Raw genomic sequence first — 17,730 nt, 5'->3', positions numbered from 1 at the left:
CTGTCCAAGCGAAGCTCACTTCTGAGGCTATTTGAACCTCAACCACTGAGGTACCACTTATGGTAGGTTGCCTTGATGCAGCCTACCCCGCCCCCTTTGCAGTGTAATTTGGGCCAGCCTCTACCTCTGAGCTATACTCCAAACCTTACTGCACTGTTTTCTGTTAAGACATTTTAAGATAGGATCTTTCACATCCCAGGCTAGGCTTGAATTTACTAAGTAGTCCTCAGTGCCAGCCTGACCTTGAACTTCTGATCTTGCTTCCTTGTTTCCACGGGTTGAGTCACAGTTGTGTGCTACCACGCCTAGTTCATGTGGTACTGAGGTTCATCTCAAGGCTTTGTGCATTGCTAAGCTAGCACTTTACCAACTGAGCCAGACTTCTAACTCTAGATAACTGAGGTGGAGGCATGGTGGTTGCACCTGTTTAGCCCTCTATGAGTTCAAGGGCAGCCTGATCTACATAGGGAGTCCCAAGCCAGTCAGGGCTATCTGGTGAGACCCTGTCTCAGAAAACAAAATAACAACAACAACTAACATGACAACCGGCACATCTCTGTGCATAAGAAACTCCTAAGTGCTGTAGGGAATACAGCGATAGAAATGCGGCTGCTGCCTTCAAAGACGGCCTCAGCATAGTCAGCATCATTCACTGAGTATGAGGCAAGAGAGTCGGTCATGACATCATCTCTATTCTGAGTTTCCTGAGGAGGAAAACAAAGTGTTCATATAAGCACCCAGCTAAACTATAAAGAAGAATGAAGTAAGCACTCCAAAGCTAAGAAATAAGTGGAAGGGAGATGTGGAAGCTGGGGAGATCATGTATGACAATTTTGAAGCAGGATCGGGCAGCACAGGACCATGCGTCCAGTAAAGAAGCCGAAGGAATAAACCTAAGATTGTAGAGAGACAAGGCGTTAATGCAGTGTTAACCGGTTTAGAACTCATGTAGACCAGGCTGGCCTCCAAGTAACAGAGATCAGCTTGCCCCTGCCCCCGAGTTTTGGGACTAAAGGCATGTGCCACCATGCCCAGCATCCCTCTATTTCCCAGGTTGACCTTGAATTCACAAGCTTTGCTCCACCTCCAGGGTGCTGGACTTACGAGTGAGCCCCTACTTGTTGCTAGAGAACAGAGTTATTGGGGCTCCAAATGCTCCCAGACAAGAATTCCTGATGGAAAATGGCCTGGCATTTCAACAATTTCTTACATTACTGGCTTCCCCGATCATGGCTCTTCTTCCCACTGACGTCTTCCTCCTAGGTTACGGCCCAGAGTTCCCTCCTCCATTGCTTCCATGCCGCCATCAGTTTTGGAGTTCACTGTGTCTAGTCAGGCTCACAATAAAACTTCCTCATCATCTCACCTCTGCCCATCTTTCTTTACAGTGAAATCAGGCACAGCTCAAGCTACATAACCTCCCTCCCCAGGTCACACAGCTCTGCATCTGGCAGTCAGTGTTTTACCTGACCCTGTAACCTTTGACCTTGTAAAAGCACTGTTTGCTCTCACAGGCTTGTTCCTTAGACACGTGGATTTGAGAGATATTTAACATCTTCTCATCCTGTCTTGTGGGTAGAAGGGATTGTGTCAGAGACCTCACCATATGTCATGAAGATGGGTTCTTGGGGAATAGGTTCCCCAAGAATAGATTCCTCTGAATCTTTTTGTTTGTTTGTTAGTTTTTGATTTTCCAGATAGGGTTTTTCTGTGTAGCCATGGCTGTCCTGGAACTAGCTCTGTAGACCAGGCTGGCCTTAAACTCACAGAGATCCTCCAACCTCTGCGCCCCCCCCCCCCAGTGCTGGAATTAAAGGCCTGCACCACCCTTGCCCAGCCTCTGAATCTTTTAATTGATACCCTCCCTTGTCCTCAAGAAGCAAAGATGATATCTAGACTTCAAGGAATCTAGAGAAAGGGTAGATCCATCCTGAGCCTGTAAGTGTGCAGTGTCCCTAGAACACCATTTCTTCAGAGTTGGCTAGGATGTCACTTATTTGGTTTGTGGGGTGGGGTTTGCTATGACAAGGTCTCACCCAGGTTGGTTTCAAACGCCTCAACTAATATATCATCCTGCTTCAGCCTACCGAGTAGCCAGGACGACAGTCAGGTGGCCCTACATGAGATGCCACATATTTGGACGAGAGTCTTTTGACCAAATCTATTGATAGTCCAGGGCTACAATGCCAGCTCCTTTCTCATTTCCATCCCCTCTACACGTGCTCCACAGGCAGGAGCTGTTACTATGGAAATGTATTATTTTTAAAAACAGACAGCCCTGGGCTTGGGAAATATCTCGAGAACAAACCCACGCAAGCAAGGAGGTTAATAGGGGGTTCCTGAATCCTAGCTCCAAGGGGAAGGAGGACGATGGTAGTGTTCTATTTGCAACCTTACCAGATTTAGGTTCATTTTTCTCGCCGTTGATATTAGCTGGACTTCTTCCAGGCACCTCTATCTGGGAGGAATACCTAACCCCTCCTTACCCAGGGCCTAGCTTCAACCACGGAGTAAGACCAGAAGCTGCTGAGCCAGGTATTGGAAGTGGGTGCTGATTTCCACAGGGACCAACTCATTCTTAACCCCACAGGCGTCCAACCTGTAGAAATCTAAGGAGCGCAAGGGAAAACAGGCAATATCTCAGATAAGTGAAGTTCTCTTGCCTGGTACTGAAGGGGTGCGCCCGGATTTCAGGGCGGGCGGGGCGGTTAAAGACTCCGCCTATTTTCATCCCGGAACCCTCTACGTGTGCAGCTCAACTCCCAGCCCTGCTCCAGCTCTGAGCGCCAGGCAGGTTAGGCCCCGCCCGCTGCGGGCGCGGCTCCTTTAAGGGTGTGTGGGGGCGGGGCGCTGGCGGTGTTGTCAGTGTCAGTTCTGCGCACGCAGCCCTCCCTCCCAGAGCCGGTGCCAGCCCGCGAGCCCCGGTGTCTCTGCAGACCGGTCCCCACCCGAGTCCAGCGGGGCCCGCGCCGTGGGAGGAGTCTGATGCTGGCTAGCGACTAGCTGGGGTCACATCGCCGGACCCTGCGACCCGGATCCCGGGCTAACGGAGACAGAGCCCAGGCGTCGAGACCCCTGAGGACCTCTGCTCTATCCGTGGCACCCACCGGTCCTGGAATCTCCGCGGCGCCGAACCTCGGAGCCCGCGCGCTCAGCCCCGGGGGAGCTCGCCCACGCCTCGCGACCCGCCTGGGCCATGCTCCCCCGGGGCAGCGGCTGAGCCCGAGCCGGGACCTGAGCCCGCGGGAGCATGGATCCGGGCTGGGGGCTGCGGGACGTGGGCTGGGCGGCCCTGCTGTTCCTCTTCGCCGCCTCGCTGCTCACGGTATTGGGCTGGCTACTGCAGTATGCTCGGGGTTTGTGGCTGTCGCGGGCCGGTGGGGGCCAGGACTTCCGACCCATCTCAGCCGCGGAGCCCGGGGGTTCACTCCGCGAGCTGGGTGTGTGGCGTTCGCTGCTGCGTCTGCGGGCGATCCGGACCGGCGCCTCTGAGGAAACCGGCGTCCGGGGCCTCCTGGCTTCTCTCTTTGCCTTCAAGTCTTTCCGGGAGAACTGGCAACGGGCTTGGGTGCGAGCCCTGAACGAGCAGGCCTGCAGGGACGGGGTGAGTCTCATGGAGTCCCTGTGTCGTCTCTACAGCTTTGCCCCTTCTAGGGAAAGAGCCTGCTCGTGTTAGGAGGGCTGGATTAGGGCTGGATAAGAGCTTGAGATCACCTGCAGAACCCCATAGCTTTCTCTTTCAGATCAGAGAAAAGCGTGCAGTGAGGCTGGGGGTTGTAGAAGTCCAGTTATGTACCACATTTTCTATTTTTATGTGCAAGGTCCTCCGGTTCCAAACCTAGTACAAGTTACTGTTCTCATAGCAACGCTAATCCGTGTGCCTGAGGGCACTTCCGCCTAGACTGGGCTGGCTGGCCAGAGAGACAGGTGCACCTGCAGAAGGAATTTGCCTGGTCCTCATGCCACCACACCCAGTTAAGATTTCAGGCTCCTAAGCCCTGGAGGTCAGGTAGACCCCCCCCCCAAGGTAACGGAATCATTCCTCCACCTATCAGCAATTTAACTACTACAGCCAAACATCTCCCCCCCCTCCCCGCCAGGCTGGGCTGAGGCTAGTGTTGAAGGGAAAGGAGTTCAGTTAAAGGGCAATGCTGATAATCTGTGTCCTTTCTAATTAAATGAACTTAGGCTGCCCCTTGAGGGTCAGCCATAAACCATCTCAGCCTACCTCCACCCCTTGCACCACGGGCATCTGACCTCCCAGGAAGTGGGTAGGAAACAGTCATGAGACTGAGGTTGGAAGGCAGAGGTCTGTCTCCCTTTTCTGGCCCAGCAACCTCTCCTGGCCCTCCACCTGTCCGCCCCTTTCTCAGAGGCCTCCTTCTGTCTCCAGCCATAAGAGCTTGGATGCCTGGAAACAGAAGTGGTTCTAAGAAGTTGTCTTGTTTCCTCTTCCCAGCTGGCCGGCTATAGCCAGATGACATCTGTCAGATTACACATTGAACCTATCCCTCCAACCTGGCTCTTCCTGGACCTTGTCCCTGGGTCAGAAGCAACTCCCTGGGACAGCTGACTCAGCTGGACATTGGCCTCTCTTGCAGGGGGAGGGGGAGATCCAGATTCGAAGTTCTCAGCTCCTAGCCACTTGGGCACAACTTTTGAAGAAGACAGCTACTGTAGCAGGGAAATTGCCTTCCCCTGGTTTGCCAGGGGAAGTGAGTGAGCCCTGAGAATTTGTTTTCTTTACCTTAAGCCTTGAGGACAAGTTGCCAACCCAGGCTGTGCCCCCTCCTCAGTTCCTCCGTCCTGTTCTCCCCTGCTGTAGAATAGGAGTGGCTCTTTTTGACAGCTAAGCAGCCGTCAGCTCCCTAATTACCGTCCTGATGTCCGACTTAAGGAATTAACCGGGCCTGGGACACTTTAGCCCTCCCTCAAAGCCATGCTAAGTCAGCCTTCACGTCTAAGAAATTAGGCAGTGATACCTTCTATGTATCTGTGAAAAGGCCAGGCTTTATTTCTTCATCTTATTTTATAGTAAGTGACACAACTATTTCCACCCTGCCCAGCAACAGATGGCAATGAACACGCCCATTTTTTTTTTTTTAAGTTTTTCGAGACAGGGTTTCTCTGTAGCTTTGGAGCCTGTCCTGGCACTAGCTCTTGTAGACCAGGCTGGCCTAGAACTCACAGAGATCCGCCTGCCTCCCGAGTGCTGGGATTAAAGGCGTTCGCCACCACTGCCCGGCAACACGCCCATTTTTGTTGTTGTTCACTTTTATTTGTGATTAGAGTGAAGAGTTAGGTAGAGGGGGGACAGGAAGGTTCCTGGAATTTGAAGAGGTATCCAAGGTTCAAGTCAAGTTCGCTTCCAAGGCAGATGGGATCCAGGTACTCAGCAGCCACTTGGAAGCTGCAGGTTCCTGCAGAGTGGGGCTTAAGAGGAATGCCTTCTATTTTAAAGTCCTGAGCCAAGGAGGAGCAAGGCCAGCCTGTAGCGGAGGCCTCTGCAGTGCTAGAATCCAGCCAGCAACTGAGCAGACCAGCCCTGGAGGGGACAGCTCCAGAGACTTGATCTTGTGCCCATATTACTTCCTCAGAGCTCCATCCAAATCGCCTTTGAGGAGATTCCCCAACTCCCACCCAGAGCCAGCATTAGTCATGTGACCTGCGTAGACCAATCAGAGCGTACCATGGTAAGGGTCTGGTGGGGACTATCTATTAGGTCCAGAGGGGGATTGACCTAAAGTTTCCCTATAAGTCTGAGGATTTGTAATTTTGAGTTTCTGTGTGCCTGAGGATCTAAGGATTTGTTTCAGGAGGTCTAAGACTCTCACTGAAGTGATAGGCAAAAACAAAATGTGTGTGTGTGTGTGTGTGTGTGTGTGTGTGTGTGTGTGTGTAGGCGTTTTGGGCTTTTAGCTAATTCATTGAGAAGCTTAGGACCCCAACAAGGTAGTATCCCAAGGAAAACAGAAATGGGGAGGGGTTTATTTTGAAGCATCATGGGGCAGGGCAAAGCAAGGTAAGCATCTTCCTCAACGCCCGACCCTGCCTCCCTCTCAGGTGCTGCACTGCCAGCTCTCTGCTGAGGAGGTGCGCTTCCCCGTCTCTGTGACCCAGCAGTCTCCCGCTGCCGTCTCCATGGAGACCTACCACGTCACTCTGACACTGCCACCAACACAGGTGGAGGGAAATGTGGGAAACTAAGTTGGGCAGAGGACAGTTGAATTGGCCCAGGATTTTTCTTTTGGTGGCTCTCTGGGATGGATTTGGGGAGGGGAGGGTCCTGAGGAGTCCTTGGAAGAATGAGGCCTGTCACCCTAACCCTTTGGCTCTTGTCGCTAGTTGGAAGTCAGCCTAGAGGAAATCCCTGATGAGGGGCTGCTGGTGTCCTGGGCCTTCACTGACCGCCCAGATCTCAGCCTAACGGTGCTTCCTAAGCTGCAGACCAGAGAGGTAAGAAGGGGGCAGGCAGAGAAGAGGCTGTCGCTGCAGTGGAGCACGGCACAGGCTCCACCTCCTTTCCTCTCCGCAGAGAGATGAGGAACAAGCAGAACTTTCAACAGTTGAGGAACTGATCAAGGATGCTATAGTTAGCACTCAGCCTGCCATGATGGTCAACCTCAGGGCCTGCCCTGCCCCAGGAGGCCTGGTGAGTGGACACCCAAAGGGAAAGATTTGTGTGTATCCCGTCTCCAGGATCCTCTATCAGGAGCATTGCTCCTTTTACCGCCTTCTGCTCCTAGGGACCCAGTGAGAAGCCGCCCATGCTGTCTCAGGCCCAGCCAGTCATCCCCAGACCTACGCGATTATTCCTACGGCAGCTTCGAGCATCTCACCTGGGAAGTGAGCTGGGAGGTAAGAACTCCATTGCCCTTGCCATGGGTACAGACAGCCCCTTCCCCTCGGCCAGTGGCACAGTTTCCCTGTTCGTTGGACTGGGTGTCTTCTGCCTGAGCATCCTCTAACCTCTGGTTTCTTTCAGGTACTGAGGAGCTGTGCTGTGCCGCCGAGCTTGACAACCCCATGCAACAGAAGTGGACCAAGCCCATGAAGGCTGGTCCTGAGGTGGAGTGGACAGAAGACCTGGCGCTGTAAGTCAGGCCCTGCTCCCAGCCTCTGTCCTCATAGGCAGTCAGGTTTTAGAAACCTTTCCAGGTTAGTCTTGGCATGAGTCAGCCAGCCCTGTTTTCAGTAGCCTTTAGTGTAGACCTCTATTGTGTGCCAAGTCCCTGGGGACAGAGAGGAGAGGAGATACAGCCCTGCCTCTGGGTACATCACAGGTCTGAGGCTGAGACAGACGTGTACCTAGGGAGATAGGGCAGAGTGCCAGCTGAGATTCATGCACAGTGTACCTGGGAGTGCCTAGATAGGGTAGATGGAGCCTTTTTCTTTCTTTTTTTTTTGGGGGGGGGGAGTTTCCAAGACAGGGTTTCTCTGTAGCTCTAGTAGACCAGGCTAGCCTCAAGCTCACAAAGATCTACCTGGCCTCTGCCTCCCGAGTGCTGGGATTAAAGGTGTGTGCCACCACTGCCCGGCAAGAAGAATTCTTATAATGAGAAAAAGATGTGATGAGTCTTCACGGAAGAGGTACATTTAAATCGGACCTTCAAGCAAGCATAGCATTGACCAGAACGTGAACGTCTTGACTATGGGAACAGTTTGAGGAGAAAACAAACAAACAAACGGCTAGGGCTAGAGAGATGGCTCACAGGTTTAGAGCACTGGCTGTTCTTCCAGAGGTCCTGAGTTCAATTCCCAACAACCACACGGTGGCTCACAGCCATCTGCAATTTGATCTGGCACCTTCTTCTGGCATGCAGGCAGAACACTATGTACATAATAAATAAATAAATCTTTTTTTTTTTTTTTTTTTTTGTTTTTTAAGACAGGGTTTCTCTGTGGTTTGGAGGCTGTCCTGGAACTAGCTCTTGTAGACCATGCTGGTCTCGAACTCACAGAGATCTGCCTGCCTCTGCCTCCCAAGTGCTGGGATTAAAGGCGTGCGCCACCACCGCCCGGCTAAATAAATAAATCTTATTTTACAAATAATAATAATCAACGAATGGCAGCTACAGACTGAGAGACACACGAGGTGGAAGAGTGATGGGGATATGAATGTCTGGCTGAGGAAAGTGGTTTCCACGCATGACTTGCTCCATGCTCCTAGGAAAATGGATGACTTGGTTGGAGCCCTAGTGCTGTCTCTGTTTCTAGCCTTTGACTGACTCGAGGGTGGGTTCAGTTTGCTACGCCCATTCTTCCCTGACATGTCCATCCTCTTTTGGCCTTCAGGGATCTGGGTCCCCAGAGCCGGGAACTGACCCTCAAAGTGCTCAGGAGCAGCGGGTGTGGAGACGGTAAGTGCGGGGTAGAAGGGGCGCTTCTGAGTGGGTACTCAGCAGGTCCTGCTCATGGGTCCAGCTCACAGCGTCACCCTTATCTCCAGCGGAACTCCTTGGCCAAGCCACACTGCCTGTGGGCTCACCCTCTAAACCACTGTCACGAAGACAAGTGTGCCCACTAACTCCAGGGCCAGGGAGTTCCCTGAGCCCAGCGGCTACCATGACAGCAGAGGTGAGAAGGGGACCGCTTTGGGGAGGTGAGTAGAGGGAGCCTGGGCCGTCTCCGAGATCCTGACCCCTGCTCTCCTCACCACCTGGCAGCTGCACTACGAGCAGGGCTCCCCTCGGAACCTGGGCACACCCACCTCGTCCACCCCTCGCACCAGCATCACACCTACCAAGAAGATTGAGCTGGACCGGACCATCATGCCCGATGGCACCATTGTTACCACTGTCACCACTGTCCAGTCCCGGCCCCGTGTAGATGGCAAATTAGGTAAAGAGGAGTAGCCCTAGACATGGCCTTAGACTAAAGCGCATTGCCTGACAGGGAAAGGGGAAGGGAAGCCTTAACAGCAAGCAGCACATCTTGTTTCCTGGTGACACACTTTGACCAGCTACTTCCTCTTCTCTCAGACTTCCCTCACACCTCTCCATCAGCTAGCCCCTCCATCCATCAGCTAGCCCCTCCATCCGTCAGCTAGCCCCTCCATCCGTCAGCTAGCCCCTCCATCCGTCAGCTAGCCTCTCCCCATTTACTCCTTTGGAATCTGCCCATCTTTCCTCTTGCTCTAGGTTCCTTTCTATCTTTCCATGGGTGTCTTTCCTTCCTTGAATCTAGCCCCAACTGGCTAAAATTGTTCCACTTCTACTCCCAACCTTATGTGGTCTCTGGGCTCTTCCAGCAAACCTGGGGGCTTCTGTGACATTTTTCTATCTCCAGTGGCCTTAACCTCACACTTGTTCCTTCTCTGGGAATCCCATGGCAATTTCCCTATCTTTACAGAGCCCTAAGCATTCTCCATATATGTGTGGTATCTCCCTGTACTGTCAGTGGGCCCCATGGCGCTTTCCCACACTGTCATTGGTCCCTCTAGCATCTTTTCCGTTTGTACAGCATCTTCTTAATCACTTGTGATTAATCCCTCTTAATCATCCTTGCCCTCTGAGTCAACCAAAGGCTGCATCTCAATAAAGACAGGGGTGGGGGCCATTCTAAAGCACTTCCCAGCTCACTCCCCCTCCCCCGCCCACCAGACTCCCCCTCCCGCTCCCCGTCCAAGGTGGAGGTGACTGAGAAGATGACAACTGTGCTGAGCGAGAGCAGTGGCCCCAGCAATGCCTCCCACAGCAGCAGCCGTGAGTGGGGAACGGGATGAGTGAGCACTGGTGGGCCCTAATGCCCCTGTCGTCAAGAACTTCTTTGGGTGGAGCAAGAAGAGTTTGGGTCCAAGAAGTCAGACAGAAGTCAAGCTATGCGTCCTCTGTATCTCCCAGCAGGAGAGAGCCACCTTTCTAACGGCTTGGACCCAGTAGCAGAGACAGCAATTCGCCAGCTGACTGAGCCCAGTGGGCGGGCAGCCAAGAAGACACCCACCAAGCGCAGCACGCTTATCATCTCTGGTGTTTCCAAGGTAACAGAGCTCTGGGGAGAAAGCTAAGATGGGGAGAATGGCCTAATGGGTCATTCTTGCCCATTGAAACCTGTCCCTTCTGGCAGGTGCCCATTGCTCAGGACGAGTTGGCACTGTCCTTGGGTTATGCAGCTTCTATGGAAGCCTCAATGCAAGATGATGCAGGAGCCAGTGGTGGTCCTTCGTCACCCCCCTCAGACCCATCAGCCACATCCCCAGGACCCCTCGATGCCCTCTCCAGTCCCACAAGTGTCCAGGAAGCAGATGAGACAACACGTTCAGACATCTCTGAGAGGCCGTCAGTGGATGATGTGGAGTCAGAAACAGGGTCGACTGGTGCCCTGGAGACCCGAAGCCTCAAGGATCACAAAGGTAGGGAGTGATGGACAGTTTATCCCCCTACTGCAGGGCTGAGATAGAGTCTAGCCTGGAATTCACCATGTAGCCCAGGCTAGCCTCAAACTTGAAATAAATCTTTGTCTCAGTTTCCCAAGTGCTAAATTCTAGGCATGGGCCACTACTCTCAGCTGTCTACCACTTTTTATGTCACCGTATTGTCACCGCAGTCCTACTAGACAGCTTGAGGCCATGGTAGGCTCAGCTAACTTGCCTTTGAGGGTCAGGCAAACTCCAGTAGAGCAAGGAACTCGGTGCTTCCGTTCCTAGCCTGATTATGGACAAAGTGGGGTGACAGCATGGGAAGTCACCACATTGACCTTTCTTCCTGGGTTAACAGGCTTGTTTTCTTTCACTTGCTTTTGTTGTTTGCAGACTGGGTCTCATGTAGTCCAGGCCACCTCAAACTTGCTATATACCTGAAGTCAGCCGTAACTATCTGATCTTCATGCCTCCACCTCCCAGCCATTGTTGTTAAGATTATAGGAGGCACCAACATGCCTAGCCATTCTTTTTAAAAAACATTACGTTTTTTTTTTCATTTTATTGTATTTTTGTGTGTGTATTCATGAGCGCACATCATAGCACACAATCTACCATGTGGGTTCCTGAGATTTAACTGTAGTTGTCATGTTTGGCAACAAATACCTGTTGAGAAATCTTTAACAATTATTTTTAAATGTATATGGGTGTTTTGCCAACATATATATCTGTGCATCACATGTGTGCCTGGTGCCCAAAGAGTTCAGAAGAGGTTGTTGGATGCCATGGAAGTGGAGTTATAGACAGTTATGAGCTGCCACGTGAAGTCTGGGAATCAAACCTTGGTCCTCTGGGAGAGCAACCAGTGCTTTTAACCACCGAGCCATCTCTCTAGTGTCCTGCTGAGATATGTACTAACTCTTGTTTATTTTTTGTTTTGTTTTGAGACAGGGTCTCATGATATACCCAAGGTTGGCCTGGAACTCACTGGTTTTCCCTCCTCCTTTACTCTGTATCCCCAGTTGCATGGATATAAGGAATTCTACTCCATGCCAATTTTAAAGTTGTTGTTCTGAGCCGGGTATGGTGGTCCACACATTTAATCCCAGCACTCCAGAGACAGAGGCAGGTGGTTCTGTAAGTTCAAAGCCAGTCTGGTCTGTACAGTGAGTTCCAGGATAGCAACAAATACACAGTAGTGAGACCATGTCTCAAAAAAAAAAAAAAATGGAAAATTATTCCTCTGAGCCAGGGATGGTGGCACTGAGTTATCCCAGCACACGGGGCTGGAGCAGGGTTTTGAGTAAGTTCAGTTTACAGACCGCATATTGAGGCTGTCAAAGAGGAAAGGAGGGAATCCTCCCTCTGGTAGTGACTCAGGTTGCCAACAACATTCCTAACTTCAAAGGACAGAGTTTGCTGTCATGTGTCTTCACCCTTTGACCAAGAAGCCTGTCAGCTGCGGTCTGTCTGGATTTAAAAGTCAGTGTGGTAGTGCAGGCTGTAGTCTCAGTACTTGAGAGTCTACTGCAAGTGCATGGCTGTGAGTTTAAGATCAGCCAGGGTTGCATAATGGGTTCAAGTTCAGCTTGGGCTACAAATCCAGATTCTGCCTCAAACAAAACTAACAAAAAAGAATTTCAGGGCTAAAGAGATGGCTCAGTGGTTAAGAGCATTGCCTGCTCTTTCAAAGGTCCTGAGTTCAATTCCAGGCAACCACATGGTGGCTCACAACCATCTGTAATGAGGTCTGGTGCCCTCTTCTGGCCTGCAGGCATACACACAAACAGAATATTGTATACATAACAAATAAATATTTAAAAAAAAAGAATTTCAATTTGTGGCTTGCCTCACTTCTTGAGGTAAAGGAGTTTTTAAGTCCAAAGCCTGCTGTGTGAGCATCTTCCTCTCTCTCTCTCTCACACCCATATTTATCTCTTTGAGGTTTCCAGACTCCCCACTGCTCACACCCTGGAATGCATATGTTAACTCATCTTTCCTTTTATGATTTATAGGCTTTGAGGAACACCCTCTGTGCAGCCTTTGTCTTTCCACAGAAGGGGGCTGAGTCCCAGCAAAGCAGCAGCCCCTGCCTGGGTTATTTCTCCCGGTGATAGGGTCAGAAGTGCACCCAGATCCCTCCCCTAGAATGTTGTTCCTTCCTCAGGATGGGTAAAGCCCTTGTGCGCTTCCACTTTCTTTCCTGAGAAAGGCAGGCGTTAGGCAAGAGACTTTTTATTCTTCATTTTCTGTCCTAACGTCCTAAGTCTCCATCCTCACCCCATTCCTGTGCCACTCTGTCTGCCTCAATTTCCCTTTTCCCCACAGTGAGTTTCCTACGCAGTGGCACTAAACTCATCTTCCGCCGGAGGCCACGACAGAAGGAAGCTGGTCTGAGCCAGTCACACGATGACCTCTCCAACACGACAGCCACACCTAGCGTCCGGAAGAAGGCTGGCAGCTTTTCCCGTCGCCTTATCAAGAGGTTTTCCTTCAAATCCAAACCCAAGGCCAATGGCAACCCCAACCCCCAGCTCTGAGAGCCTCCTGAACTAGGAGAGGGCAAGAGTTCTCTCAGCCCATTCCCCACATCCCCTTCTGTACCCCTCCCTGGATTCCCAGTGCTGGGGCAAGGAAAGCCTTCGGGTTCTAAGAAGCCCCAGCACTCTGGGCTGTGGGGTGAGTTGGAAGGATGTTTGACATGGGAAGCATTTGAGAGGCAGGCACTCATGGTTGTGGACGTAGAAGAGAGTTTGGCAGCTGGGAGTCAGAGGCAGGCTCTGTCTTGGCATGTGTGGACATTCTTCAGAAGTCTGTGCCCTCTGCTGGTACTGCCCCCAGAGTGGAGCCCCGGGGCACTCATCTCCTTCTCCCTTATTTATTCTCTTTTCTATTTATATGTGTGGTCTAGGACCCTAGCATCTAGCATCTGCCAACAGATGCTAGAGGGCATCTCTCCCAGGTGACCCTTTCTGTCCCAGGAGGGTAAGGCAATCTCCAAGAGGGTTTCTACACCTCTCTTGGGGGTTCCTGCTTAGACCAGCACCAGTGTCTGTCTCAGGAAGACATTGGCAGATCATAGGAAGCCGGGCTAGTGCCCAGGATGGGGGGCAGGTACTCCCCACCTCCCTACCTCCCACACTGCTCCTCTTCTCTCCTTCCCCTTTATTACCATTTTGTACTTGATGCCTTCTCCATGAGCAGTGGCTCAGTTAGGAGGGAGCCAGGAAGCTGGTAGGAAGCCTTTCCTAGAGAGGTAGCGTTAGGAGCTTTAAAGACTGTGCGATCATAGAGCGAGGTTGCACCTCTATGTTGGGGGATGATGATGTCCATTGCTGTGTGATGGCTTGGAATTTAATTTATTTAATTAAAGTCAAATTGGAATTTATAAACGAGAGCTGCTGGTTATCCTTTGAAAAGCAAACGGGCAGCGAGGCTGTGGTACTGATAGAGTAAGAGGATCGTTGGCACTGCCCTAGGTATGAGGAAGGACAGGAGACAAAGATGCTCCAGAAGACAAAGAGACATGTAGAGAGGTTTGAGTGACAACACTCTGAAAAGTTGCTGCAAAAAAAAAAAAAAAAAAAAAAAAAAGCTAATCTGCTAGGCCCCTTGTCTTCATCCCCCCTCTCAAATAGACTGTTCTTTCTAGGTCATAACAGAGTTCAGAGCATGGACGCTGGGCCGGAATTGTTTTTGATTTGAGACCCAGCTTCACTGGTTACCTTCATGACCATGGCCAAATATGGATACCCAGTTGTTTTTGTTACTGTTTTATCCAGACTCTCACCTATGTTGCCCTAGCTGGCTTGGAACTCCTTTACGTAGACCAGGCTGTCCTTGAACTCAGAGGTTCCACTGCCTCTGCCTCCTGAGTGCTGGGATCAAAGGTGTGCGCGCTGTGCGCCACCACTGCCTGGCTGTGTGCTCAGTTTTGTTTTGTTTCGTTTTTCTGTAAAATGGGGACTATGTGCTGGGGACATAACTCAAAGGTAGAACACTATCCTAGCATACCTGGATTTTGTCTCTGGCATCATTTAATAAAGTAGGTGGAGCCAGGTGTGGTGGCATAAACATTTTATCTCAGTAGCTGGGAGTCAGAAGCAGGAGGATCTACAGACTTGTCTCTGTCTCCTCTCCTTTGGGATGTCACACAGGACCTGAGCCAGGTGAACCCGCTGCAGGAAGTTGTGCAGAGTGCAGAACCAATAGGAAGGAAATGCCTGCCACAAGTATCTCCTTATCGGTACTAGCTACTTCTCCTTTCTGGACACCAGTTTCTTTACCTCTAACTCGACAGTGGCCTTGGATACTCAAGACACTTCTAACCTTGACATATAACAAACTCGGGATTGGGTTTGTGGACAGACAGCATGGATTCTTTTTTTTTTTTTTTCCTGATAAAGGGTATTGCTATTTGGCCCACACCGGCCTTAGAGTTTCTTAGTGCTGAGAATACAGGTGTGTGTCATCATACTTGACTGTTACTTGTTTTGTTTTGAGACAGGGTTTCTCTGTGGAGCCCTGGCTGTCCTGGAACTTGCTTTTTAGACTAGACTGGCTTCAAACTCACAGAGATCTGCCTGCATCTACCTCTCTAGAGCTGGGATTAAAGGCATGTGCCACCACCACTTAGCACACATAAACTCTTCTACTTACCTGTATCCCAAAGCCCTTTTTGCCTTTTAGAGATAAGGGTCTAACTTACCCAGGCTGGTGTTGAACTCCTCTGTAGCTCAAATTGACCTTGGTATCATCCTCCTGTCTCCACAGGGATTAAAGTGCTGGGATTAAAGATAAGTACTCACATCTGACCCAATCTGTACCTTTTAATGAGCGTAAATGATGATGGGGAGGGCCGAAGCTTTTAGAAAACTAATCTCAATGTCTGGATAGTCCAGTCAAAATTGTTGTTTTTTCTCTATAAAAGATGAAAGTTGCCAGGCAGTGGTGGCACATGTCTTTAATTCCAGCACTTGGGAGGCAGAGGCAGGCGGATCTCTCTGAGTTTGCAGCCAACTTGGTCTACAAAGATAGTTGAAGGACAGCCAAAACTATGGAGAAACCCTGTCTCAAAAAAAGGGGGGGGGGAGGAAGAAGAAATAAAAAGTATAAAGAGTTCTATGTTTTAATTTAGGCAGGTGGATCTCTGAGTTCAAGGTAAGCCTGGTCTACAGAGTAAGTTCTAGGACAGCCAGGGCTGCACAAAGAAATCCTGTTTCAAAAACAAACAAAAGCTACACTAGACAGTCTTAAAAGATGTGGACATTTTTCATTTATGTGTTTGTTGAGACAGGGTCTTACTGTGTTTACCTGACGGGCCTCCAACTTGGATCCAGAAACCTGCTTGCCTCTGCCACCCACCCCCATAGCCTAGTGCTAGGATTAAAGGCATAGCTCACCATATCCTGGTAATTAAAATCTGGAAACACGGGTCCATAAAAATACTGAGATCTGTACTCTGAAAACTACGAATTCACACATTTTCGTGACAAGTTTTTCTGCATGGAATTACTAAGATGGCTAAGGACCGTTTTCAGTGCTATAACCCACAATTAAAACAAGAGCTAGCATCTTATGAAGTGGTGCTGGAATCATGAATTTCCAAATAAGGTTGATAAAATAACTTTATGATGGCACATGCCTTTGTTTCCAGCACTCATAAAAACAAGAAGAAGAGAGGCTAAAGAGAAGCTTCAGCCAAAAAGGACATTTGCTCTTTTTTACAGAGGATCCAGGCTCAGTTATCAGCACTCACATGGCGGTTTGTAACCATCTGTAACTCTAGTTTCTGGGGATCTGATGCCCTCTTCTGGCACCAGGCCACACGTGATGCACACACATTTAGGTGAAACACTGAGAAATTTTTAGTTTTTAAGATGGTATTAAGACGGCTCAGTGTTAAGAGTACTATTGCTCTCGCAGACGACCCAGGTTTGGTTCCCAGCCCCCACATGGCAGCTCACAACCATCTATAACTCCAATTCCGGGGGACCTTTGCAGGCATGGCACGTACATGGTGTTATTCATACATGCAGGCAAACACTCATAGACAGTAAATAAATAAATCTTAGCCAGGAGTAGTGGCGCACGCCTTTAATCCCAGCAGTCCGGAAGCAGAGGCAGATAACGGGAGTGCGCACCATCAGGGCCAGCCTGGTCTACGTGGGATAACAGGGGTGTCATCAGGGCTAGCCTGGTCTACGTGGGATAAAAGAAGTGTGCCACCTTGACCACAGTTGCTTTCTTTTTACTTTTTTTTTTTTAGATTTATTTATTATGTAAACTGAGGTTTGTCTGCATGCAGGCCTGCAAGCCAGAAGAGGGTACTAGATCTCATTATAGATGGTTGTGAGCCACCATGTGGTTGCTGGGAATTGAACTCAGCACCTTTGGAAGAGCAGGCAGTGCTCTTAACCTCTGAGCCATCTCTCCAGCCTGCTTTCATTTTACTTTTGAGATAATATCTCACTAAATTGTTTTGACAGGTCTTGGGGGATCTTTTTGCCTCCTCAGAGGCAGAAGACGTGGGATTACAGGCATTGGAATACCTAGCTCAACTTGACCTATTTTTATGTTGTCTTTAAACTTTTATTTATGTGGACATTAAAAAAAATCCCTTTTTGAGAAGGTGTGTCATAGCCCAGCTAGGCTGTCTTGTCACGTACTGTACAGTCCTCCCTCCCCTCAACTGACCTCAGATTTGTGATCTTCCTGGCTCCACTTCCCCAGCCCCGGGGTTACAGGTGTGTAGGTGTCCCGCACCAATCTTAATGTGGTGGTTGGTTTCATTTGTTTTGTTTTTGTTTTCTAAGGAGAGGTCTCACTGTATAAACCTGGCTGACCAGGCTGGCCTAGAATTAATAAAGATCTACCCTGTCTCCTCCCTGTGCTAGGATTAAAAGATGTCCATCTGCTCCTTTCCCCTTCCTCTGACTCCCCCCTTACCTTAATGTATTTCCTGATTACACAAATTATATAGGTTTATTTTTAGAAGAGGTATAAATGATAATGCAATAAATCATCAATCCTAATAAATATTATTACTCAGATACATTCTTTTTTAAATGTTTATTTTTATTTATTTATTTTGTTTTTGGTTTTTCGAGACAGGGTTTCTCTGTGGTTTTGGAGCCTGTCCTGGAACTAGCTCTTGTAGACCAGGCTGGTCTCAAACTCACAGAGATCTGCCTGCCTCTGCCTCCCGAGTGCTGGGATTAAAGGCGTGCGCCACCACTGCCCGGCTAAATATTTATTTATTATGTATACAATATTCTGTCTGTGTGTATGCCTGCAGGCCAAAAGAGGGCACCAGACCCCATTACAGATGTTGTGAGCCACCATGTGGTTGCTGGGAATTGAACTCAGGACCT

The 17,730-nt window shown here is 49.9% G+C and overlaps 1 protein-coding gene across 2 annotated transcripts; it reads left to right on the top strand.

The window, feature by feature from the left end:
- The first annotated feature begins 2,251 nt into the window (after window positions 1-2,251).
- C2cd2l (C2CD2 like) lies at window positions 2,252-14,417 on the top strand. Of its 2 annotated transcripts, none has more exons than XM_050120072.1 (14): window positions 2,252-3,604; window positions 5,598-5,693; window positions 6,064-6,183; window positions 6,346-6,456; window positions 6,536-6,652; window positions 6,747-6,858; window positions 6,986-7,094; window positions 8,296-8,360; window positions 8,450-8,577; window positions 8,667-8,841; window positions 9,603-9,704; window positions 9,843-9,979; window positions 10,066-10,351; window positions 12,686-14,417. In XM_050120072.1, the coding sequence occupies exons 1-14, from the start codon at window positions 3,251-3,253 to the stop codon at window positions 12,895-12,897; spliced, it is 2,124 nt and encodes a 707-aa protein (XP_049976029.1). In that variant the 5' UTR covers window positions 2,252-3,250; the 3' UTR covers window positions 12,898-14,417. The 2 variants fall into 2 exon arrangements, with proteins under 2 accessions (XP_049976029.1, XP_049976030.1); XM_050120073.1 differs by having other exon boundaries at window positions 2,256-3,604; window positions 9,846-9,979.
- The last annotated feature ends 3,313 nt before the right edge of the window (window positions 14,418-17,730 follow it).

The sequence above is a fragment of the Alexandromys fortis genome, unplaced genomic scaffold (genome assembly GCF_014885135.2).
Source record: "Alexandromys fortis isolate MF-2015 unplaced genomic scaffold, M_Fortis_MF-2015_v1.1 scaffold_190, whole genome shotgun sequence".
NCBI lineage: Eukaryota > Metazoa > Chordata > Mammalia > Rodentia > Cricetidae > Alexandromys > Alexandromys fortis.
This window is presented reverse-complemented; position numbering and strand designations above follow the sequence as displayed.